Source organism: Poecile atricapillus (genome assembly GCF_030490865.1).
Source record: "Poecile atricapillus isolate bPoeAtr1 chromosome 35 unlocalized genomic scaffold, bPoeAtr1.hap1 SUPER_35_unloc_1, whole genome shotgun sequence".
NCBI classification, from domain to species: Eukaryota; Metazoa; Chordata; class Aves; order Passeriformes; family Paridae; genus Poecile; species Poecile atricapillus.
Window position 1 is genome coordinate 23955 of NW_026708988.1, and position 25879 is coordinate 49833.

Genomic DNA, 25879 nt, shown 5'->3' on the forward strand with positions numbered 1-25879 from the left:
TTGTCCCCACTGTCCCCAGTGTCCCCAGTGTCGCCAGTGTCCCCGGTGTCCCCTCCCAGGTGTCCCCAATTGTCCCCGGTGTCCCCAAGGTGGGGACAGTGATTATTAGGACTGTCCCAATTGTCCCCATTGTCCCCAGTGTCCCCAATTGTCCCCAGGGTGGGGACAGTGATTTTTGGGACTGTCCCCATTGTCCCTGGTGTCCCTATTGTCCCCAATTGTCCCCATTGTCCCCGGTGTCCCCACTGTCCCCAGTGTCTCCAGTGTCCCCATTGTCCCCATTGTCCCCAGTGTCCCCATTGTCCCCAATTGTCCCCAGGGTGGGGACAGTGATTTTTGGGACTGTCCCCAATTGTCCCCAATGTCCCCAATTGTCCCCAATTGTCCCCAGGGTGGGGACAGTGGCGGGTGCCATTAAATTATTCCGGTTTATTTGGAACCTCAGCCAGTACAGTACAAAACTTACAGCAGATCTCATTAACAACAAATCATTAATTACAATATCTTACAGATACAAAAAACCCCGGGAAAAGGGAAAAAAAGGGGGAAATTTTGGGGGAAAAAACCCGGAAAAAGAGAGTCCAAAAAACCTCACAAAAAACCCCAAAAAAACCCCCCAAAAAAACCTCAAAAAACCTCAAAAAAAACCTCAAAAAACGACAAAAAAATTAAAATTAAAAAAGACAACAGCGAATCCATGGAAATTCTGGGGATTTTGGGAAAAATGGGGGTGGGGGGTATTGCACATCCTCGTTTTGTTCTTCATCTGTCGGGTTTAAAAAATAGATATTTACAGGGTAAAGCCACCTGGAGGTTTTTGTTTTTTTTTAGAAAATTCCTACAGTTTTGGGTCAGCCGAAAAAATGGGGGAGGAGAAATGGGGGAAATGGGGAAAAATGGGGAAAAATGGGAAAAATGGGGAAAATGAGGAAAAAAATGGGAATAAGGGGGAAAAATGGGGAAAAATGGGAAAAAGGGGAAAAAATGGGGAAAGAAATGGGAAAAAAAGGGGGGAAAATGGGGAAAGAAATGGGAAAAATGGGGAAAAATGGGGAAAAATGGGAAAAAGGGGAAAAAATGGGGAAAGAAATGAGAAAAAAAAGGGGGGAAATGGGGAAAGAAATGGGAAAAAGGGGGAAAAAATGTGAAAAAGGGGGAAAAATGGGAAAAAGGGGAAAAAATAGGGAAAGAAATGGGAAAAAAGGGGGAAAAATTGGGAAAGAAATGGGAAAAAGGGGAAAAAATGGGGAAAGAAATGGGAAAAAAAGGGGGGAAAATGGGGAAAGAAATGGGAAAAATGGGGAAAAATGGGAAAAAGGAAAAAAATGGGAAAAAGGGGAAAAATGGGGAAAAAAATGAGAAAAAGGGGAAAAAATGGGAAAAGAAATGGGAAAAATGGGGAAAAAATGGAAAAAAGGGAAAAAAATATGGGGGAAAGAAATGGGAAAAAAAGGAGGGAAAATGGGGAAAGAAATGGGAAAAATGGGAAAAAATGGAAAAAAGGAAAAAAATATGGGAAAAGTGGGAAAGAAATGGAAAAAAAGGGGGAAATGGGGGAAGAAATGGGAAAAATGGGAAAAAATGGAAAAAAGGAAAAAAATATGGGGGAAAGTGGGAAAGAAATGGGAAAAAGGGGAAAAAATGGGGAAAGAAATGGGAAAAAAAGGGGAAAAAGGGAAAAGAAATGGAAAAAAAGCGGGGAAAATGGGGAAAGAAATCAAAATATGGGGAAAAAATGGGGGAAAAGTGGGAAAGAAATGGGAAAAAAGGGGGGAAAATGGGGAAAAAAAGGGGAAAAAAGGGAAAAAGGGGAAGAAAATTGGAGAAAAGTGGGAAAAGAAATGGAAAAAATGGGGGGGAAAGGGAACAGAAATCGAAAAATGGGGGAAAAGTGGGAAAGAAATGGAAAAAGGGGAAAATAAAATGGAAAAGGGGGAGGAAAAAAAGGAGGGAAGAATGGAAGAGGGAAAAGGAAAAGGGGAAAAATAAAGGGGAAAAAACTGGGAAAAATTGGGGAAAGAAAATGGGAAAAGGGTAAAAAATGGGGGAAAAATGGGAATGAGGGGAAAAAATGTAAAAAGGGAAAAAAAAATGGGAAAAGGGAAAAAAAAATGGGAAAAGGGGAAAAAAATGGGGAAGAAAATGGAAAAAAGGGAACAAAACCCCAACCCAACCAACCCAAGAGGGGTTGGGAACGGCAGAGCTTTGATTTGGGTTAAAAAAACCCATTTTTGGGGTTCAACCCCCTGGTTTTGGGTTAAAAAAGCCCCTTTTTGGGGTTCCAACCCTTGTTTTTGGGTTAAAAAAACCCCTTTTTGGGGTTCCAACCCTGGTTTTTGGGTTAAAAGCCCCCATTTTTGGGGTTCCAACCCTGGTTTTGGGTTGAAAAAAACCCATTTTGGGGTTCCAACCCTGGTTTTTGGGTTGAAAAAACCCCATTTTGGGGTTCCAACCCCTGTTTTTGGGTTAAAAGCCCCCATTTTTGGGTTGGTTCGGGCGCTGGGGAGGGTTGGGGGTACCCCAAAAATGGGGGCTGGGATTGGGGGACCCCCCCTGAGCGCCGTGCAGGGGGGGGAGGGGAGGGGAAAAAGGGGGAAAATCCCCAAAATTCCCCAAAAATGAGGGTGGGGGGCAGCGGGCGCTGCTGAGGTGCTCGAGGTGCCCCTGGTGGGGACAGCTTTGGTTTGGGCCCCGCGGGGGCCATCGGGGCCGGGACCCCCAAAAGGGGACGGGAATTGGGGTGGGGGACCCCAAAAATGGGGTGGGGACCCCAAAAATGGGATGGGGACCCCAAAAATGGGGGGAGGTGGGGGGGAATTGGGGTGGGGATCCCAAAAATGGGGGGAGATGGGGGGGAATTGGGGTGGGGGACCCTCAGAATGGGGGAAATGGGGAGGAATTGGGGTGGGGGACCCCAAAAATGGGATGGGGACCCCAAAAATGGGGGGAGGAGGGGGAATTGGGGTGGGGGATCCCAAAAATGGGGTGGGGACCCCAAAAAATGGGGGGAGATGGGGGGGGAATTGGGGTGGGGGACCCCAAAAATGGGGTGGGGACCCCAAAAAATGGGATGGGGACCCCAAAAATGGGATGGGGACCCCAAAAATGGGGGGAGACGGGGAGGAATTGGGGTGGGGGATCCCAAAAATGGGGGGAGATGGGGAGGAATTGGGGTGGGGGATCCCAAAAATGGGGTGGGGACCCCAAAAAATGGGATGGGGACCCCAAAAATGGGGGGAGGTGGGGGGGAATTGGGGTGGGGGATCCCAAAAATGGGATGAGGACCCTAAAAAATGGGATGGGGACCCTCAAAAATGGGGGGAGATGGGGGGGAATTGGGGTGGGGGACCCCAAAAATGGGGGGAGATGGGGGGGAATTGGGGTGGGGGACCCCAAAAATGGGATGGGGACCCCAAAAATGGGGGGAAATGGGGGGGAATTGGGGTGGGGGACCCCAAAAATGGGGTGGGGACCCCAAAAATGGGGGGAAATGGGGAGGAATTGGGGTGGGGGACCCCAAAAATGGGGTGGGTACCCTCAGAAATGGGATGGGGACCCCAAAAATGAGGGGAAATGGGGTGGGGGACCCCCAAAAAATGGGGGAAATGGGATGGGGGGACCCCCAAAGCCTGGGGGGGGGAAATGGGGGGACACAGAGCCGAGGGGAAATGGGGCTGGGGTCCCCATGGGCTGGGATTGGGGGTCCCCAAGGGCTGGGGGTCCCCAAATCGGAGGGAGGGGGACTGGGGGTCCCCAAATCAGGGGGGACGGGGTCTGGGGGTCCCCAAATCAGAGGGATGGGGATTGGGGGGTCCCCAAATCAATGGGATGGGGTCTGGGGGTCCCCAAATCGGAGGGACGGGGTCTGGGGGTCCCCAAATCAGAGGGATGGGGTCTGGGGGTCCCCCAATTAATGGGATGGGGTCTGGGGGTCCCCAAATCAGAGGGATTGGGTCTGGGGGTCCCCAAATTAATGGGATGGGGTCTGGGGGTCCCCAAATCAATGGGATGGGGTCTGGGGGTCCCCAAATCAGAGGGATGGGGTCTGGGGGTCCCCAAATTAATGGGATGGGGTCTGGGGGTCCCCAAATCAGGGGGGATGGGGTCTGGGGGTCCCCAAATCAGAGGGATGGGGTCTGGGGGTCCCCAAATCAGAGGGATTGGGATTGGGGGGGGTCCCCAAATTAATGGGATGGGGTCTGGGGGGGTCCCCCAATCAGAGGGATGGGGTCTGGGGGTCCCCAAATTAATGGAATGGGGTCTGGGGGTCCCCAAATCAGAGGGATGGGGTCTGGGGGTCCCCAAATTAATGGGATGGGGTCTGGGGGTCCCCAAATTAATGGGATGGGGTCTGGGGGTCCCCAAATCAATGGGATGGGGTCTGTGGGTCCCCAAATTAATGGGATGGGGTCTGTGGGTCCCCAAATCAGAGGGATGGGGTCTGGGGGTCCCCAAATTAATAGGATGGGGTCTGGGGGTCCCCAAATCAGAGGGAGGGGGACTGGGGGTCCCCAAATCGGAGGGACGGGGTCTGGGGGTCCCCAAATCAGAGGGATGAGGATTGGGGGGTCCCCCAATTAATGGGATGGGGTCTGGGGGGGTCCCCCAATCAGAGGGATGGGGTCTGGGGGTCCCCAAATTAATGGGATGGGGTCTGGGGGTCCCCAAATCGGAGGGATGGGGATTGGGGGTCCCCAAATCAGAGGGATGGGGTCTGGGGGTCCCCAAATTAATGGGATGGGGACTGGGGGTCCCCAAATTAATGGGACGGGGTCTGGGGGTCCCCAAATCGGAGGGATGGGGATTGGGGGTCCCCAAGGGCTGGGGGTCCCCAAATTAATGGGATGGGGTCTGGGGGTCCCCAAATCAGAGGGATGGGGTCTGGGGGACCCCAAATAGGAGGGATGGGGTCTGGGGGTCCCCAAATCAAAGGGACGGGGTCTGGGGGTCCCCAAATTAATGGGATGGGGTCTGGGGGTCCCCAAATCAATGGGATGGGGTCTGGGGGTCCCCAAATCAGAGGGATGGGGATTGGGGGTCCCCATGGGCTGGGGGTCCCCAAATCAGAGGGATGGGGATTGGGGGGTCCCCAAATTAATGGGATGGGGTCTGGGGGTCCCCAAATCAGGGGGGATGGGGTCTGGTGTTCCCCAAATCAATGGGATGGGGTCTGGGGGTCCCCAAATCAGGGGGATGGGGTCTGGGGGTCCCCAAATTAATGGGATGGGGTCTGGGGGTCCCCAAATTAATGGGATGGGGTCTGGGGGTCCCCAAATCAGGGGGGATGGGGTCTGGGGGTCCCCAAATTAATGGGATGGGGTCTGGGGGTCCCCCTGGGCTGGCACTGGGGGGTCCCCCGAGCTCCTCCCCACTTTTGTCAAACCCCAAATTTGGGGGGTGGTCCCGGATCTGGGGGTCCCACCCTGGCCATACCCAGACCCCAAACCCCAAATCCTTCATTTTTGGGGACCCCCAGCGGGGTCAGGAGAGGGGGTTTGGGGAAAGGATTGGGATTTTTGGGGGAAGGATTGGATTTTTGGGGGGAAGAATAGGAATTTTGGAAAAAAGGATTGGATTTTTGGGGGGAAGAATTGGGATTTTTGGGGGAAGAATTGGATTTTTGGGGTAAGATTGGATTTTTGGGGTAAGATTGGATTTTTTGGGGGGAAGAATTGGGATTTTTGGGGGAAGGATTGGAATTTTGGGGAAGGATTGGGATTTTTTGGGGAAGAATTGGATTTTTGGTGGAAAGGATTGGAATTTTGGGGGGAAAAATTGGGATTTTTGGGGGAAAGGATTGGATTTTTGGGGGGGAAAATTGGGATTTTTGGTGGAAAGGATTGGAATTTTGGGGGGAAAAATTGGGATTTTTGGTGGAAAGGATTGGAATTTTGGGGGGAAAAAAATTGGAATTTTTGGGGGAAAGGATTGGATTTTTTGGGGGGAAAAATTGGGATTTTTGGGGGAAGGATTGGGATTTTTGGGGAAGGATTTGGGGGTTCCCCAGTTAAAGCTCGGGATGGGGCAGCTCCCCCCAGTTTTGGGGGGCTCAGGTTGGGTTTTGGGGGGTCCCGGGGGGGTTTAGCACCGAATTTTGAGGTTCTTTTAGCCCAGGAACGGGCAGGGAGGGGCAAGGGGGGGAACAGTCTCCAAAATTCAAGTGAGACTTTATTTTTTTTTGCCTTATATATATTTTTTTTTTTTTCTTTTTTCTTTTTTTTTTTGGGGTGAAAAACCCCAAGAATTATCAAAAGCTTAATAAATAACGAGGGGAAGCAAAACAAAAAGCACAAAAAAAGTCATTTCCTATTCAATATTTAAATAACTCCATTTATAAAAAGGAGAATTAAAGGCTCCACCTGGGCCAGTCAGGGTTGGTTTATTTTTTTTTTTTGGGGTGAGTTTCTGGTTTTTTGGGGTGTTAATTTTTTTTTCTGTCATTTTTTTAAAATATTTTTGCTTTTTTTAATATTTTTTTTTATAGCCAAAGTCAGTGCAAAGGAGTAGAAAAGAAATTAAAAAAAAAAAATAAATCAAAACACAACCCAACAGTTCCTTGCCCTAAAGATGGGAAAATTTTGGGGGAAAAAAATGGGAATTTGAGGTGGGGGAGGTTTTTAATATTTTTTTTTTTTTCCCCAACCTCAGGTTTTGTGCTGGATCTGGGAGGGAGGAAAAGGAAAAAATTGAGGGGAAAAAAGGAGAATTTGAGGCTGGGAGGGATTTTTCTCCAAGCTCGGATTTTGTGCACAAAGTGGGAGGGGAAAATGGGAGGAGAAAGGAGGAAATTGAGGGGGAAAAAAGGGAATTTTGAGGCTGGAGAAGTTTTCCAACCTCATATTTTGAGTTGGAACTGGGAGGGGAAAATCAGGGAAAAAAAGAGAATTTGAGGCTGGGATGGATTTTTCTCCAACCTCAAATTTTGTGCACAAAATGGGAGGGAAAAAAGAGAATTTTGAGGCTGTGGAAGTTTTCCAACCTCACATTTTGTGCACAATGTAGGAAGGGAAAAAGAAAATCAAGGAAAAAAGAGATTTTGAGGCTGGAGAAGTTTTCCAACCTCACATTTTGAGTTGGAACTGGGAGGGGAAAATAGGGAAAAAAAGGGGAATCTGAGGCTGGGATGGATTCTTCTCCAACCTCACATTTTGTGTACAACATAGGAAGGGAAAAAGAAAATCAAGGAAAAAAGGGATTTTGAGGCTGGGGAAGTTTTCCAACCTCACATTTTGTGCATAAAGTGGGAGGGGAAAACAGAAAATCAATGAAAAAGGAGGATTTTGAGGCTGGAGAAGTTTTCCAACCTCAAATTTTGCACTCAGGGTGGAAGGGAAAAAGAAAATCAAGGTAAAAAAGGGAATTTTGAGGCTGGAGAAGTTTTCCAACCTCACATTTTGAGTTGGAACTGGGAGGGGAAAATCAGGAAAAAAAAGAGAATTTGAGGCTGGGATGGATTTTTCTCCAACCTCAAATTTTGTGCACAACATAGGAAGGGAAAAAGAAAATCAAGGGAAAAAGGGAATTTTGAGGCTGGGGAAGTTTTCCAACCTCACATTTTGAGTTGGAACTGGGAGGGGAAAATCAGGGAAAAAAGGGGAATCTGAAGTTGGGGAAGTTTTCCAACCTCACATTTTGCACTCAGGGTGGGAGGGGAAAAAAAATAGAGGTAAAAAGGGATTTTGAGGCTGGAGAAGTTTTCCAACCTCACATTTTGCGCACAGGGTGGGAGGGGAAAACAGAAAATCAAGGAAAAAAGGGATTTTGAGGCTGGGGAAGTTTTCCAACCTCACATTTTGCACTCAGGGTGGGAGGGGAGAAAGAAAATCGAGGAAAAAAGAGGATTTTGAGGCTGGAGAAGTTTTCCAACCTCACATTTTGAGTTTGAACTGGGAGGGGAAAATCAGGGAAAAAAGGGGAATCTGAAGTTGGGGAAGTTTTCCAACCTCACATTTTGCGCACAAGGTGGGAGAGGAAAACAGAAAATCAAGGGAAAAAGGAGGATTTTGAGGCTGGAGAAGTTTTCCAACCTCCCGTTTTGCGCTCAGGGAAGGGCAATCCGGGCTGGGGGCAGAAAGGGACGCGGAGAAGGAGGAGGAGGAGGAGGAGGAGGAAGAGGAGGAGGAAGACACATCCCCCCCCAGCTCAGATCTTGTGCTCACCACGCACGATGTGCGAGGAGAACTCGTAGCGGTCCTGGCTGCGGTAGCCGCAGATGTTGCACTCGAAAGGGTCCCTGAAGCCGTGGCAGCCCATGTGGATGGTGAACATGACGTGGTCCAGGAACAGCACCCGGCAGTGCTCGCAGCAGAACGCCCGCAGCTGCTCCCCCTCCTCGTTCAGCACCCGCAGAGACTCCTTGGGGAAGCAGCGAGCCGCCCCCTCGGGCTCCTCCTTGGGCTCCTCCTTGGTGAAGGCCGGGCTGTGCCGCCCTCCCGGCCGCTCCTCCTGCACGCTCTCGGTGTCCGTGGAATCCTGGCAGCCGTTGGAGGGCGAGGCGGCCTCGCCGCGGCCGCCGCGGAAGATGACGGGGATGGGCTCGGCGGGGTCGTCGCGGCCGCGGGGCAGCTCCAGGCGGGCGGGGAGCGCCTGGATCTGGGTGTAGACGGAGCTGATGACCGGAGTCACCTCGGTGATGCAGTTGGTGGCCAGGCGGAGCGGCCGAAGGGCGTCGCCGGCGCCCAGCAGGGACAGGGGGCTGGAGTAGGGCGGGTCCAGGCCGTGAGAGCGCGATGGAACCACCTCCACGTCCTTGTCGAACGCCGGGCTCACGTCGAAAGGGAGGTCCGAGAGGGCGAAGCGCATCTGCTTCTCGCCTGAGGGGAGAAAAGAGGGGTGGGGGACCCCAAAAATGAGATGTGAGAGGGGGAAGAGCATCTGCTTCTTGCCTGAGGGGAGAGAAAAGGGGTGAAGGAACCCCAAAAATGAGATGTGAGAGGGCAAACAGCATCTGCTTCTCGCCTGAGGGGAGAAAAGAGGGGTGGGGGACCCCAAAAATGAGATCTGAGAGGGGGAAGAGCATCTGCTTCTTGCCTGAGGGGAGAAAAGAGGGGTGGGGGACCCCAAAAATGAGATGGGAGAGGGGGAAGCGCATCTGCTTCTCGCCTGAGGGGAGAAAACAAGGGTGGGGGACCCCAAAAATGAGATCTGAGAAGGTGAAGGGGGTGGAGGAACCCCAAAAATGAGATGTGAGAGGGTGAAGAGGGTGGGGGACCCCAAAAATGAGATATGAGAGGGCAAACAGCATCTGCTTCTTGCCTGAGGGGAGAAAACAGGGGTGGGGGACCCCAAAAATGAGATCTGAGAGGGTGAAGAGCTTCTGCTTCTCTCCTGAAGGGAGAAAACAAGGGTGGGGGACCCCAAAAATGCGATGTGAGAGGGTGAAGGGGGTGGAGGAACCCCAAAAATGAGATGTGAGAGGGCAAACAGCATCTGCTTCTCGCCTGAGGGGAGAAAACAAGGGTGAGGGACCCCAAAAATGAGCCCTGAGAGGGTGAAGGAACCCCAAAAATGAGATGTGAGAGGGTGAAGGAACCCCAAAAATGAGATGTGAGAGGGCAAACAGCATCTGCTTCTTGCCCTTTTGGGAAGGCCCAAAAAATTCCAAGAATATCCAATATTTGAGGAGGGAATTTTTTAATTTGAGGATTTTCTTTTAATGAATTTAAATTAAATTAATTTTCTTTTCATTATTTTTTGAGGGGGGATTTTTTTAATTTGAAGGGAGATTTCTTTAATTTAATTTGGTTTTTTTTTAACTTGAACTTTATTTTGTAATTTAAGGTGTTTTTCTGTATCTGAGGGGAGAATTCTAATCTACTTAATTATTTCTATTAATTAATTAAATTTATTTGAGAGTGCTTTTATTTTTTAAGTTTATTTTATTTATTTATTTTATATAGTTTATTTATTTTATTTGTTATTACTTTATTTAAGTTTGTTTTTTTTTAGTCTGAGGGGGCTTTTTTGACATGAGGGGGGATTGTTTTAATGAGGGTTTTGTTTTAGTTTGAGGTTTTGTTGCTAAAGATTTTTTATATTTAAGGGTTTTTTGAACTTTAAGAGAACTTTTTATTAATTTAAGGGTGTGTTTTGTTAATTTAGGGGGAGAAATTTATAATTTAAGGGCTTTTTTCTAACATGAAAGGGCATTTTTTTTTTTAATTTGAGGGGAAAATTTTAAGTTTCAGAGCTTTTTGTTAATTTGAGGGGCTTTATTAATTTAAGGGTTTTTTTTAACCTTATGGGGTTATTTTTTATATTAAGGGGAGAAATTTTTGAGGGAGTTTTCTTAATTTGAGGTATTTTTTTGTTAACTGAAGAGCCTTTTTGTTAATTTGAAAACAGAATTTTTTAATTTGAGAAATATTTTTTCATTTGAGGTTTTTTAAAGTTTTTATTAAGTTGAGGGCAGAATTCTTTAATTTGAGGGGAGATTTTTTCAATTTAAGATTTTTGTTAATTTTAGGAGGCTTTTTTGTTTATTTAAGTTGTTAATTTGAGGGGGATTTTTTGTTAATTTGAAGGTTTGTTTTTTGGTTAATTTGAGACATTTTTTTTTAAACATAAGGGAAAATTTTTAATTTGAAGGCCTTTTTGTTGATTTGAGGGGGGATTTTTTTAATTTAAGGAGCTTTTTTGTTAATTTGAGGCCAATTTTGAGGCCTTTGTGGAGATTCCCTTTCCCACCCCTCATCTCCCAGGGGGGAATTTTCCCAGCTATTTTTTAATTTAAAGGTGGTTTTCTTTCAAAATGTGAGGGGAGATTTTTTTAATTAAAGACTTTAAATGTCTTTAAAGAGCTTTTCTTTTAACTTCAACTTATTTTTTTCTCAATTTCAGCTGTTTTTTGGTTAATTTGAGGCCCATTTTGAGGCCTTTGTGTGGGGATTCAATTTCCCGCCCCGCTCCCCCCTCACGCCATCCCTGAGGAAAATTTTTTCCATTTTTTCCATTTTTTCCATCCTTTCCTTACCCACAAATTTCTGTGGCATGGAGCGTTTGCCTAGAATTTTTGTTAATTTTTTTTACGATGATTTTTTTGTTGTTGTTAATTTGAGAGTATTTTTCAACTTAAAAAGTTTATTAAAATGTGAGGAGAAATTAATTAAAATTTTGGGGCCTTTTCTTTATAAAATAATTGCTTTTCTTTTATTTTTAATTAGTATTTTCCAATTTGAGGGGGTTTTTTTTATTAATTTGAGGCCTTTGTGAGGGGATTCCCTTTCCCCTGCCCTCACCTCCCACCGGGAGGAATTTTTCCCCTTTTTTCCACCTTTTCCATCATTTCCTCACCCACAAATTTCTGCTGCATGGATCGTTTCTCTTGCGTTTTTGTTGATTTTGTATTTTTTTTTTGTTAATTTGCCGGTATTTTTCAATTTAAAAGGTTTTTTTAGAAACGTGAGGAGAAATATTTTAATTAAAATTTTGGGGGCTATTTTCTTTTAAAAACAATTGCTTTTCTTTTACTTCTAATTAGTATTTTCCAATTTGAGGATTATTTTTTTGTTGATTTGAGGCCTTTGTGAGGGGATTCCCTTTCCCGCGCCGCTCTCCCTTCACGCCGCCATCCCTGAGGCCGCCCCTCACCTCCCACCGGGCGGAATCTTTTCCCCTTTTTTCCACCTTTTCCATCATTTCCTCACCCACAAATTTCTACGGCGTGGATCATTTCTCTTGAATTTTTGTTGATTTGATGATTTTTTTGGTTAATTTGCGGGTACTTTTTAATTTAAAAGGTTTTTTTAAAACGTGAGGAGAAATATTTTAATTAAAATTGTGGGGGCTATTTTCTTTTAAAAATAATTGCTTTTCTTTTACTTCTAATTAGTATTTTCCAATTTGAGGATTATTTTTTTGTTGATTTGAGGCCTTTGTGAGGGGATTCCCTTTCCCGCGCCGCTCTCCCCTCACGCCGCCATCCCTGAGGCCGCCCCTCACCTCCCACCGGGCGGAATTTTTCCCCCTTTTTTCCACCTTTTCCATCATTTCCTCACCCAAAATTTCTGCGGCGTGAAGCGTTTCCCTAGAATTTTTGTTAATTTGATGATTTTTTTGTGAATTTGAGGGTATTTTTCAATTTAAAAGGTGTTTTAAAAAGTGAGGAGAAATATTTTAATTAAAATTGTGGGGGCTATTTTATTTTAAAAATAATTGCTTTTCTTTTACTTTTAATTAGGTTTTTCCAATTTGAGGATTATTTTTTTGTTAATTTGAGGCCTTTGTGAGGGGATTCCCTTTCCCGCGCCGCTCTCCCCTCACGCCGCCATCCCTGAGGCCGCCCCTCACCTCCCACCGGGAGGAATTTTTTCCCCTTTTTTCCACCTTTTCCATCATTTCCTCACCCACAAATTTCTACGGCGTGAAGCGTTTCCCTAGAATTTTTGTTAATTTGATGATTTTTTTGTGAATTTGAGGGTACTTTTTAATTTAAAATAGTTTTATTAAAACGTGAGGAAAAATATTTTAATTAAAATTTTGGGGGCTTTTTTAAAAAAAAAATAGCTGCTTTTCTTTTATTTTAAATTAATCTTTTCTGATTTGAGCGAGTTTTTTTGTTAATTTGAGGCCCATTTCGAGGCCTTTGTGAGGGGATTCCCTTTCCCGCGTCGCTCTCCCCTCACGCCGCCATCCCTGAGGCCGCCCCTCACCTCCCACCGGGAGGAATTTTGTCCCCTTTTTTCCACCTTTTCCATCATTTCCTCACCCACAAATTTCTGCGGCGTGAAGCGTTTCTCTTGAATTTTTGTTAATTTGATGATTTTTTTGTGAATTTGAGGGTATTTTTTAATTTAAAAGATTTTTTTAAAACGTGAGGAGAAATATTTTAATTAAAATTTTGGGGATTTTTCTTTAAAAATAGTTGATTTTCTTTTAATTTTAATTAATATTTTCCAATTTGAGTTTTTTTTTTTTGTTGTTAATTTGAGGCCTTTGTGAGGGGATTCCCTTTCCCGCGCCGCTCCCCCCTCACGCCGCCATCCCTGAGGCCGCCCCTCACCTCCCACCGGGCGGAATTTTTTCCCATTTTTTCCCCTTTTTTCCACCTTTTCCATCATTTCCTCACCCACAAATTTCTGCGGCGTGGATCGTTTCCTCTTAGTGAAGCTCCCCGCCAGGCGCTCGATAAAGGTGGGACGCTCGGGATGCAGCAACGCCTCGGGCACCATGTCCAGCTCCCGGATTTCCTCTCCTGAAGAACGCAAACAAAGGGAAAAAAAAAAAAAAAAAAAATCCCGGGATGAGCAGGGGCGGGACGGGATCTGCGGGCTGGGAGGGCCCCTGGGAGCGGCTGCCGGAGGCCGAGCTTACCCCGTGAGTGTCCCCGCGGCGCCGGCAGCCGCTCCCGGATCCCTCCGGCTTCCAGCGGGGCCCGCTCCTGCCGCGGTGAGGGGGGAGAGGAGGCGGCTTCAGGCCTGGGAGCGTCCCGACATAGCCCCGGGAAAAGCGGCTGGGAATGGGGATTCCAACCGGGAATGGGAGCGGAGATGGGAAATCCTGCTAGGGAAGGGGTTCTGATCCCAAAAATCCTGCTTGGGAAGGGGTTCTGATCCCAAAAATCCTGCTAGGGAAGGGGTTCTGATCCCAAAAATCCTGCTAGGGAAGGGGTTCTGATCCCAAAAGTCCTGCTAGGGAAGGGGTTCTGATCCCAAAAATCCTGCTTGGGAGTGGGTTCTGAGCTGAGAATCCCGCTAGGGAAGGGGTTCTGATCCCAGAAATCCTGCTAGGGAAGGGGTTCTGATCCCAAAAATCCTGCTCGGGAATGGACCCGGAGCTGGAAAATTCCGCTAGGGAAGGGGTTCTGATCCCAAAAATCCTGCTCAGGAATGGTCCTGATCCCAAAAATCCTGCTCAGGAATGGTCCAGGTCCCAAAAATCCTGCCCTGGAATGGCTTCTGATCCCGAAAATCCTGCTCGGGAATGAGCCCTGAGGCGGGGGAATCCTCGGGAATGGGCCCGGAGCCAAAAATCCCGCTTGGGAATCAGCCCCGATCCTAAAAATTCTGCTCGGGAATGGTTCCTGATCCCAAAAATCCCGGTGGGGAATGGGCCCGGAGCCAAAAATCCCGCTTGGGAATGAGCCTCGATCCTAAAAATTCTGCTCGGGAATGGTTCCCGATCCCAAAAATCCCGGTGGGGAATGAGCCGGGAGCCAAAAACCCCGCTTGGGAATCAGCCCCGATCCTAAAAATTCTGCTCGGGAATGGTTCCCGATGCTAAAAATTGCTGCTGGGGAATGGGCCCGGAGGCGAAAATGCGGCTGTGAAATGGCCCCTGAGCCGGGGGAATCCTGCTCGGGAATGGTTCCCGATCCCGGAAATCCTGCTCTGAAATGGCCCCTGCGCCCGGAATTCCAGCCGGGAATGGTGATGAGGAAAATCCCGGGATGGAATGGGCTCTGTGCTCCGGAACAGCTGTTAACAGGGAATGGTCCTGATCCTGAAAATACTGCCCTAAAATGGGTCCTGATCCTGAAAATACTGCCCTAAAAATGGTCCTGATCCCAGAAATCCTGCTCGGGAATGGGTCCTGATCCCAAAAATCCTGCCCTGATCCCAAAAATCCTGCCCTAAAATGGTCCTGATCCCGAAAATACTGCCCTAAAAATGGTCCTGATCCTGAAAATACTGCCCTAAAATGGTCCTGATCCTGAAAATACTGCTCGGGAATGGGTCCTGATCCCGAAAATACTGCCCTGGAATGGTCCTGATCCTGAAAATCCTGCCCTAAAATGGGTCCTGATCCCGAAAATCCTGCTCGGGAATGGGTCCTGATCCCAAAAATCCTGCCCTGGAATGGTCCTGATCCTGAAAATCCTGCCCTAAAAAGGGTCCTGATCCCGAAAATACTGCTCGGGAATGGGTCCTGATCCCAAAAATCCTGCCCTGGAATGGTCCTGATCCCGAAAATCCGGCCCTAAAATGGTCCTGATCCCGAAAATACTGCCCTGATCCCGAAAATACTGCCCTAAAAAGGGTCCTGATCCTGAAAATCCTGCCCTGATCCCAAAAATCCTGCTCGGGAATGGGTCCTGATCCCGAAAATCCTGCTCTAAAAAGGGTCCTGATCCCAAAAATCCTGACCTGGAATGGTCCTGATCCTGAAAATACTGCTCGGGAATGGGTCCTGATCCCAAAAATCCTGCCCTGATCCCAAAAATCCTGCTCGGGAATGGGTCCTGATCCCAAAAATCCTGCTCAGGAATGGTCCTGATCCCAAAAATCCTGCCCTGATCCTGAAAATACTGCCCTAAAAAGGGTCCTGATCCCGAAAATACTGCTCGGGAATGGGTCCTGATCCCAAAAACCCTGCCCTAAAATGGTCCTGATCCCAAAAATCCTGCCCTAAAATGGTCCTGATCCCAAAAATCCTGCCCTAAAAAGGGTCCTGATCCCGAAAATCCTGCCCTGGAATGGTCCTGATCCCGAAAATCCTGCCCTAAAAAGGGTCCTGATCCCGAAAATCCTGCCCTGGAATGGTCCTGATCCCAAAAATCCTGCCCTAAAAAGGGTCCTGATCCCGAAAATCCTGCCCTGGAATGGTCCTGATCCCAAAAATCCTGCCCTAAAAAGGGTCCTGATCCTGAAAATACTGCCCTAAAAAGGGTCCTGATCCCGAAAATACTGCCCTAAAAAGGGTCCTGATCCTGAAAATACTGCCCTAAAAAGGGTCCTGATCCCGAAAATACTGCCCTAAAAAGGGTCCTGATCCCGAAAGTACTGCTCGGGAGTGGGTCCTGACCCCAAAAATCCTGCTTGGGAATGGGTCCTGATCCCGAAAATCCGGCCCTAAAATGGTCCTGATCCCAAAAATCCTGCCCTGGAATGGTCCTGATCCTGAAAATACTGCTCGGGAATGGGTCCTGATCCTGAAAATACTGCTTGGGAGTGTCCCCTGATCCCAAAAATCCTGCCCTAAAATGGGTCCTGATCTCGAAAATCCTGCCCTAAAAAGGGTCCTGATCCCAAAAATCCTGCTCGGGAATGGGTCCTGATCCCAAAAATCCTGCCCTGGAATGGATTTTTCCCAGGATTTCCCAGGATTTTTCCCGTATTTTTCCCTGTACCCACCTGTGTGTGCAGGGCTCTGTGCAGGGAGGCTCTGCCTTAACCCCTGGATTTCCCAGGATTTCCCTGAGATTTTTCCCAGGATTTCCCGGGAATTTTTCCCAGGATCTCCCCAGGATTTTTCCCAGGGATTTTTCCCAGTTTTTTTCCCGGATTTTCCGAGTTTTTCCCACCTGTGTGTGCGGGGCTCTGGCCAGGGAGGCTCTGCCTTTACCCCTGGATTTGGGATCCCCATTCCCACCCCATTCCCTGCCCCTGGGATTTCCCCAGGATTTCCCAGAATTCCCAGGATTTTTCCCAGGATTTCCCAGTTTTTTTCCCGGATTTTCCCAGTTTTTCCCACCTGTGTGTGGAGGGCTCTGTGCAGGGAGGCTCTGCCTTTACCCCTGGATTTGGGATCCCCGTTCCCACCCCATTTCCTGGGATTTTTCCCAGGATTTTTCCCAGGATTTCCCCAGGATTTTTCCCAGGATTTTTCCCAGGATTTCCTTGGGATTTTTCCCAGGATTTTTCCCAGGATTTCCCTGGATTTTTCCCAGTTTTTCCCACCTGTGTGTGCAGGGCTCTGGCCAGGGAGGCTCCACAGGGAGGCTCTGCCTTTACCTCTGGATTTGGGATCCCTGTTCCCACCCCATTCCCTGGAATTTTTCCTGGGGATTTTTCCCAGGATTTTTCTCAGGATTTCCCAGGATTTTTCCTGGGATTTTCCCAGGATTTTTCCCAGGATTTCCCAGGATTTTTCCCAGGATTTTTCCCAGGATTTTTCCCAGGATTTCCTGGGATTTTTCCCAGTTTTTCCCACCTGTGTGCGCAGGGCTCTGTGCAGGGAGGCTCTGCCTTTACCCCTGGATTTCCCAGATTCCCTGGGATTTCTCCCAGGATTTTTCCCAGGATTTTTCCCAGGATTTCCCAGGATTTCCCAGGGATTTTTCCCAGTTTTTTTTCCCGGGATTTTCCCAGTTTTTCCCACCTGTGTGTGCAGGGCTCTGTGCAGAGAGGTTCTGCCTTTACCCCTGGATTTCCCAGATTCCCCGGGATTTTTCCCAGGATTTTTCCCAGGATTTCCCAGGATTTTCCCAGGGATTTTTCCCAGTTTTTTTCCCGGGATTTTTCCCAGTTTTTCCCACCTGTGTGTGCGGGGCTCTGGCCAGGGAGGCTCCTGAGGAAGCTGTGGCAGCGCTCCCGATGCTCCTCCAGGCTGCTCTGCTGCTTGTAACTGCGGCCGCAGGAACTGCACTTGTGGGGCTTCCCCACCGTGGGGGACGAGACTGGGAACAATGGGAATAACTGGGAATGAGGACTGGGAATGAGGATTGGGAATCTGGGATTGGGAATTGGGAGCTGGGATTGGGAATTGGAGATTGAGAATTGGGATCTAGGATTTGGGATATCCTGGTACCAACTGCACTTGTGGGGCTTCCCCACCGTGGGGGATGACACTGGGAATAATGGGAATAACTGGGAATGAGGATTGGGAATCTGGGAATGAGGATTGGGAATTGGAGATTGGGAATTGGGAATGGGATTTGGGGTTTGGGATCTGGGATATCCCAGCAGGAACTGCACTTGTGGGGCTTCCCCACCGTGGGGGACGAGACTGGGAACAATGGGAATAACTGGGAATGAGGATTGGGAATCTGGGAATGAGGATTGGGAATCTGGGAATCTGGGAATGAGGATTTGGGGTTTGGGATATCCCAGCAGGAACTGCACTTGTGGGGCTTCCCCACCGTGGGGGACGAGACTGGGAACAATGGGAATAACTGGGAATGAGGATTGGCAATCTGGGAATGAGGATTGGGAATATGGGATTGGGAATTGGGAGCTGGGATTGGGAATTGGAGATTGGGAATTGGGATCTGGGATTTGGGATATCCCAGTTCCAACTGCACTTGTGAGGCTTCCCCACCGTGGGGGACGAGACTGGGAACAATGGGAATAACTGGGAATGAGGACTGGGAATGAGGATTGGCAATCTGGGAATGAGGATTGGGAATCTGGGAATCTGGGAATGAGGATTGGGAATCTGGGATTGGGAATCTGGGATTTGGGAGCTGGGATTGGGAATTGGGAATGGGATTTGGGGTTTGGGATATCCCAGTACCAACTGCACTTGTGAGGCTTCCCCACCGTGGGGGACGAGACTGGGAACAATGGGAATAACTGGGAATGAGGATTGGGAATCTGGGAATGAGGATTGGGAATCTGGGATTGGGAATGAGGATTTGGGATTTGGGGTTTGGGATATCCCAGTACCAACTGCACTTGTGGGGCTTCCCCACCGTGGGGGACGAGACTGGGAACAATGGGAATAACTGGGAATGAGGACTGGGAATCTGGGAATGAGAATTGGGAATCTGGGATTGGGAATCTGGGATTTGGGATTTGGGATATCCCAGCAGGAACTGCACTTGTGGGGCTTCCCCACCGTGGGGGACGAGACTGGGAACAATGGGAATAACTGGGAATGAGGATTGGGAATTTGGGAATGAGGATTGGGAATCTGGGATTGGGAATTGGGATCTGGGATTTGGGATATCCCAGTACCAACTGCACTTGTGGGGCTTCCCCACCGTGGGGGACGAGACTGGGAACAATGGGAATAACTGGGAATGAGGATTGGGAATCTGGGAATGAGGATTGGGAATCTGGGAATGAGGATTGGGAATCTGGGATTTGGGATCTGGGATTTGGAAATCAACAGGAACTGGGAAATGGGGAGGAATGTGGGAGAAATTGGGATTGGCTCTGGGAACTGGGATCAGAACTGGGAACCAGAATCAGAATTGGGATCAGGAATTGGGATCAGCCCCAGGAATTGGGATCAGCCCTAGGAATTGGGATCAGGAACTGGGATCAGGAATTGGGATCAGCTCTGGGAACTGGGCTCAGGAACTGGGCTCAGGAATTGGGATCAGGAACTGGGATCAGGAATTGGGATCAGGAATTGGGATCAGGAATTGGGATCAGGAACTGGGATCAGGAATTGGGATCAGGAACTGGGCTCAGGAATTGGGATCAGGAATTGGGATCAGGAATTGGGATCAGGAACTGGGATCAGGAATTGGGATCAGGAACTGGGATCAGGAATTGGGATCAGCCCTGGGATCAGGAACTGGAATTGGGATCAGAACTGGGATCAGGAATTGGGATCAGGAATTGGGATCAGCCCTGGGAACTGGGATCAGGAACTGGGATTTGGATCAGGAACTGGGATTGGGATCAGGAACTGGGATTGGGATCAGGAACTGGGATTGGGATCAGGAACTGGGATTGGGATCAGGAACTGGGATCAGAACTGGGATCAGGAATTGGGATCAGGAATTGGGATCAGCTCTGGGAACTGGGATCAGGAACTGGGATTGGGATCAGGAACTGGGATCAGGAATTGGGATCAGCCCCAGGAACTGGGATCAGGAATTGGGATTGGGATCAGAACTGGGATCAGGAATTGGGATCAGCCCTGGGAACTGGGATCAGGAATTGGGATCAGAACTGGGATCAGCCCTGGGATCAGGAACTGGGATTGGGATCAGGACTTGGGATCAGGAATTGGGATCAGGAATTGGGATCAGGAACTGGGATCAGAACTGGGATCAGCCCTGGGAACTCCATTCCAGAACTTTCTCCCGGCCGTGGAAGATCCGGGAAGCTCCGGGATTGGAATTTTCCAGGCTGGGATAAGAAGGAAATCCCGGGGGAATTTTGGCTCCTCCCGGAGCCTCTTTGATGTCGGATCCTTTATCCCAGATTTATTTTGTTTTGGGAAGAGGATGAAAGCCGGGAGCCCCTCCCCCGCTGGAATCCATGGAAAATTCGGGATTTCCTCCTTCATCCCCTCCCAGCCTGGCTCTGGTGGGATGGGGAGGGAATTGTGCCCCGTTCCCGGCCTCTGGAATGGGAATTCCAGGGAGATGGGAATGGAGGCCAAAAATGAGGGAAAATCCCGGGATTTGGGCACTTTGGGATCTCCTGAGGGATCCCAATGATCCCAAATCCCGGGATTTGGGCACTTTGGGATCTCCTGAGGGATCCCAATGAGGGAAAATCCCGGGATTTGGGCACTTTGGGATCCTCTGGATCCCCTAATGATCCAGAATCCCGGGATTTGGGCACTTTGGGATCTCCTGAGGGATCCCAATGAGGGAAAATCCTGGGATTTGGGCACTTTGGGATCCTCTGGAGCCCCCAATGATCCCAAATCCCGGGATTTCGGCCCTTTGGGATCTCCTAAAATATCCAAATGAGGGAAAATCCCGGGATTTGGGCACTTTGGGATCTCCTGAAGGGTCTCAATGAGGGAAAATCCTGGGATTTGAGCACTTTGGGATCTCCTAAAGGATCCAAATGAGGGAAAATCCCGGGATTTGGGCACTTTGGGATCTCCTAAAGGATCTCAGTGATCCCAAATTCTGGGATTTGGGGCACTTTGGGATCCTCTGGATCTCCTAATGATCCAAAATCCCAGGACTTGGGCACTTTGGGATCTCCTGAGGGATCCCAATGAGGGAAAATCCTGGGATTTGGGCACTTTGGGATCCTCTGGAGCCCCCAATGATCCCAAATCCTGGGATTTGGGCACTTTGGGATCCTCTGGATCCCCTAATGATCCAGAATACCGGGATTTGGGCACTTTGGGATCCTCTGGAGCCCCCAATGATCCCAAATCCCGGGATTTGGGCCCTTTGGGATCTCCTAAAAGATCCAAATGAGGGAAAATCCCGGGATTTGGGCACTTTGGGATCCTCTGGATCCCCTAATGATCCAGAATCCCGGGATTTGGGGCACTTTGGGATCTCCTAAAGGATCCAAATGAGGGAAAATCCTGGGATTTGGGCACTTTGGGATCTCCTAAAGGATCTCAGTGATCCCAAATTCTGGGATTTGGGGCACTTTGGGATCTCCTGAAGGATCCCAATGATCCAAAATCCCAGGATTTCAGCACTTTGGGATCTCCTGAGGGATCCCAATGAGGGAAAATCCTGGGATTTGGGCACTTTGGGATTCTCTGGAACCCCTAATGATCCCAAATCCTGGGATTTGGGCACTTTGGGATCTCCTGAGGGATCCCAATGAGGGAAAATCCCGGGATTTGGGCACTTTGGGATCCTCTGGAGCCCCCAATGATCCCAAATTCTGGGATTTGGGTACTTTGGGATCTCTTAAAGGATCCCAATGAGGGAAAATCCCGGGATTTGGGCACTTTGGGATCTCCTGAGGGACACAAATGATCCCAAATCCCAGGATTTGGGCACTTTGGGATCTCCTGAAGGATCCCAGCGAGGGAAGATCCCTGGAGCAGGAGGCAGATCCAGGCTGGGATCGGGATCAGGATCGGGATCCTTTGGGAAATCTGGGAATTTTCCCCTCCATGGAGAGGGGGAGCCCGGGAGGGAACGGAGCTCCGGGAGCCGCATTCCAGGGGATCCCTGGGATGGGATCCAGGGGGATCCGTGGGATCCATGGGATCGATGGGGTGGGATCAGTGGGATGGGATCGATGGAATCAATGGGAACAATGGGATGGGATCCATGGGATCCATGGGATCAATGGGAACAATGGGAACAATGGGATGGGATCCATGGGATCAATGGGATGGGATTGATGGAATCAATGGGAACAACGGGATGGGATCCATGGGATCAATGGGATCCATGGAATCAATGGGATCCATGGAATCAATGGGAACAATGGGATGGGATCCATGGGATCAATGGGATCCATGGGATCAATGGGAACAACGGGATGGGATCCATGGGATCAATGGGATCAATGGAATCAATGGGATCAATGGGATGGGATCCATGGGATCAATGGGATCCATGGGATCCATGGGATCAATGGGATGGGATTGATGGAATCAGTGGGAACAATGGGAAGGGATCCAGGGGATGGGATCGGTGGGATCCATGGGATCCATGGGATCAATGGGATCAATGGGATGGGATTCCCTGATCCCATCCCGTTATCCCTGATCCCATCCTGGGACCGTCATTCCCTGATCCCATCCCATCATTTACCCCTGATCCCATCCCATTATCCCATTATCCCATTATCCCATTATCCTATTCCCATTCTCATTATCCCATTCCTGTTATCCCGCTGTTACTCCCAGTGTTATTCCTGACATTCCCAATGTTTTTCCCGACATTCCCGATATTTTCCCGTACCGGAATGCGTCCGGAGGTGCCCGCTGAGCGCGTCGCGGCGCCGGCACTCCCGTTATCCCATTATCCCATTATCCCGATATTTCCGATATTCCCATTATCCCGATATTCCCATTATCCCAATGTTTTTCCCGACATTCCCAATGTTATTCCCGATATTTTCCCGTACCCGAGTGCGTCCGCAGGTGCCCGCTGAGCGCGTCGCGGCGCCGGCACTCCCGTTATCCCATTATCCCATTATCCCGATATTCCTGATATTCCCATTATCCCGATATTTTTCCCGATATTCCCGATATTTTCCCGTACCCGAGTGCGTCCGGAGGTGCCCGCTGAGCGCGTTGCGGCGCCGGCACTCCCATTCCCATTATCCCATTATCCCGATATTCCCGATATTCCCATTATCCCAATATTCCCATTATCCCAATATTCCCGACATTCCCGATATTTTTCCATACTCGAGTGTGTCTGGAGGTGCCCGCTGAGCGCGTCGCGGTGCCGGCACTCCCGTTATCCCATTATCCCATTATCCCATTATCCCAATATTCCCAATATTCCCAACATTCCCAATGTTATTCCCGATATTTTTCCATACCCGAATGCGTCCGGAGGTGCCTGCTGAGCGCGTCACGGCGCCGGCACTCCCGTTATCCCGTTATCCCATTATCCCATTATCCTATTATCCTGATATTCCCATTATCCTGATATTCCCATTATCCCACATTCCCAATGTTATTCCTGTTATTCCCACTGACATTCCCGATGTTTTTCCCGACATTCCCGATATTCCCGATATTCCCGTACCGGAATGCGTCCGGAGGTGCCCGCTGAGCGCGTCATGGCACCAGCACTCCCGCTATCCCAATATTCCCACATTCCCATTATCCCATTATCCCATTATCCCATTATCCCACATTCCCAATGTTATTCCTGTTATTCCCACTGACATTCCCGATATTTTTCCCGATATTCCCAATGTTTTTCCCGACATTCCCGATATTTTCCCGTACCGGAGTGCGTCCGGAGGTGCCCGCTGAGCGCGTCGCGGCGCCGGCACTCCCGTTATCCCATTATCCCATTATCCCGATATTCCCATTATCCCAATGATTTTCCCGACATTCCCAATGTTATTCCCGATATTTTTCCATACCCGAGTGTGTCCGGAGGTGCCCGCTGAGCGCGTCACGGCGCCGGCACTCCCGTTATCCCATTATCCCATTATCCCATTCCTGTTATCCCACATTCCCAATGTTATTCCTGCTGTTATTCCCACTGACATTCCCGATGTTTTTCCCGACATTCCCGATATTTTCCGTACCGGAGTGCGTCCGCAGGTGCCCGCTGAGCGCGTCGCGGCGCCGGCAGGCGTAGGAGCACAGGGGGCATTTGAAGGGTTTCTCCCCCGAGTGCAGCTTGATGTGACGCAGGAGATTCCCCTTCTGAGTGAACGAGGCTCCGCACTGCTGGCACTGGAACGGGCGTTCCCCTGGAAAAATCCCGGAAAATCCTGGAATTCCCAATGGGAATTATCCCAAATTATCCCCTAAAACCCCACTGCTGGCACTGGAACGGGCGTTCTCCTGGAAAAATCCCGGAAAATCCTGGAATTCCCACTGGAATCAATCCCAAATTATCATAAAAACCCCACTGCTGGCACTGGAACAGCCTTTTCCCTGGAAAAACATGGAAAATCCCACTGGAATCATTCCCAAAAAACCCCAATCCTGCACTGCTGGCACTGGAACGGCCGCTCTCCTGGAAAAATCCCGGAAAATCCTGGAATTCCCACTGGAATCAATCCCAAATTATCATAAAAACCCCACTGCTGGCACTGGAATGGCTGCTCCCCTGGAAAAATCCTGGAATTCCATCGGGAATCAATTCCAAATTATCCTGAATTATCATAAAAACCCCACTGCTGGCACTGGAACGGCCGCTCCCCTGGAAAAATCCCGTAAAATCCTGGAATTCCCACTGGGAATTATCCCAAATTATCCCCTAAAACCCCACTGCTGGCACTGGAACGGCCGCTCCCCTGGAAAAATCCCGGAAAATCCTGGAATTCCAATGGAATCATTCCCAAAAAACCCTGAATTATCCCCTAAAACCCCACTGCTGGCACTGGAACGGGCGTTCCCCTGGAAAAATCCCGGAAAATCCTGGAATTCCCACTGGGAATTATCCCAAATTATCATAAAAACCCCACTGCTGGCACTGGAACGGGCGTTCTCCTGGAAAAATCCCGGAAAATCCTGGAATTCCCAATGGGAATTATCCCAAATTATCATAAAAACCCCACTGCTGGCACTGGAACGGGCGTTCCCCTGGAAAAATCCCGGAATTCCAATGGGAATCATTCCCAAAAAACCCTGAATTATCCCCTAAAACCCCACTGCTGGCACTGGAACGGGCGTTCTCCTGGAAAAATCCCGGAAAATCCTGGAATTCCCAATGGAATCAATCCCAAATTATCATAAAAACCCCACTGCTGGCACTGGAACGGGCGTTCCCCTGGAAAAATCCCGGAAAATCCCGGAATTCCCACTGGAATCAATCCCAAATTATCCTGAATTATCCCCTAAAACCCCACTGCTGGCACTGGAACGGCCGCTCCCCTGGAAAAATCCCGGAAAATCCTGGAATTCCCAATGGAATCAATCCCAAAAAACCCTGAATTATCCCCTAAAACCCCACTGCTGGCACTGGAACGGGCGCTCTCCTGGAAAAATCCCGGAAAATCCTGGAATTCCCAATGGAATCATTCCCAAATTATCATAAAAACCCCACTGCTGGCACTGGAACGGCCGTTCCCCTGGAAAAATCCCGGAAAATCCTGGAATTCCCAATGGAATCATTCCCAAAAAACCCTGAATTATCCCCTAAAACCCCACTGCTGGCACTGGAACGGCCGTTCCCCTGGAAAATCCCAGAATTCCCAGGTTTTTTTGGGAATTCTGACCGGTGTGGCTGCGTTTGTGCACCATGAGCACGTTGGGGCCGATGCACAGCATCCCACAGCCCGGAATTCCCGGGATTCCCCATTCCCAGGACCCCCAGCACCCCCAAAATTCCCGTTTTTTCCCCAGAATTCCCATTTTTTTCCCCAGAATTCCCGTTTTTTTCCCCAAAATTCCCGTTTTTTCCCAGAATTCCCATTTTTTTGGGAATTCTGACCGGTGTGGCTGCGCTTGTGCACCATGAGCACGTTGGGGCCGATGCACAGCATCCCACACCCCGGAATTCCTGGGATTCCCCATTCCCAGAACCCCCAGAATTCCCGTTTTTTTCCCCAAAATTCCCATTTTTTTCCCGGAATTCCCGTTTTTCCATGGAATTCTGACCGGTGTGGCTGCGCTTGTGCACCATGAGCACGTTGGGGCCGATGCACAGCATCCCACACCCCGGAATTCCTGGGATTCCCCATTCCCAGGGCTCCCAGAACCCCCAGCACCCCCAGAATTCCCGTTTTTTTCCCCAAAATTCCCGTTTTTTCCCAGAATTCCCGTTTTTCCCCAGAATTCTGACCGGTGTGGCTGCGCTTGTGCACCATGAGCACGTTGGGGCCGATGCCCAGCATCCCACACCCAGGAATTCCCGGGATTCCCCATTCCCAGGACCCCCTGCACCCCCAGAACCCCCAGAATTCCC

General features: G+C 49.2%; 2 protein-coding genes across 2 annotated transcripts in view; both read right to left on the reverse strand.

The window, feature by feature from the left end:
* Positions 1 to 354: 354 nt before the first annotated feature.
* On the reverse strand, positions 355 to 2840 carry LOC131574042 (uncharacterized). The gene is made up of 2 exons (XM_058828413.1): positions 2454 to 2840; positions 355 to 2412 (listed from the first exon to the last, which is right to left on the reverse strand). The coding sequence occupies exons 1-2, from the start codon at positions 2702 to 2704 to the stop codon at positions 852 to 854; spliced, it is 1812 nt and encodes a 603-aa protein (XP_058684396.1). The 5' UTR covers positions 2705 to 2840; the 3' UTR covers positions 355 to 851.
* Positions 2841 to 5884: 3044 nt separating this feature from the next.
* The window catches only part of IKZF4 (IKAROS family zinc finger 4), a 49675-nt gene continuing 29680 nt past the window's right edge, over positions 5885 to 25879 (reverse strand). Inside the window, exons 6-10 of the mRNA XM_058828414.1 lie at positions 23550 to 23717; positions 17195 to 17335; positions 13067 to 13192; positions 7305 to 8813; positions 5885 to 7221 (exon numbers count right to left, since the gene is read on the reverse strand). Coding sequence (XP_058684397.1) covers positions 8143 to 8813; positions 13067 to 13192; positions 17195 to 17335; positions 23550 to 23717 — 1106 coding nt within the window. The 3' untranslated portion in view covers positions 5885 to 7221; positions 7305 to 8142. The remainder of the gene's footprint in view (positions 7222 to 7304; positions 8814 to 13066; positions 13193 to 17194; positions 17336 to 23549; positions 23718 to 25879) is intronic.

Bases quoted from the DNA above. Each gene is read 5' to 3' on its own strand.
- LOC131574042 (XM_058828413.1), bottom strand. From the start codon at position 2,704: ATGGCCCCCGCGGGGCCCAAACCAAAGCTGTCCCCACCAGGGGCACCT. The intron at 2,413-2,453 runs GTTGGAACCCCA...CCCAAAAACCAG, and splicing joins CTTTTAACCCAAAAACAGGG to GGTTGGAACCCCAAAATGGG.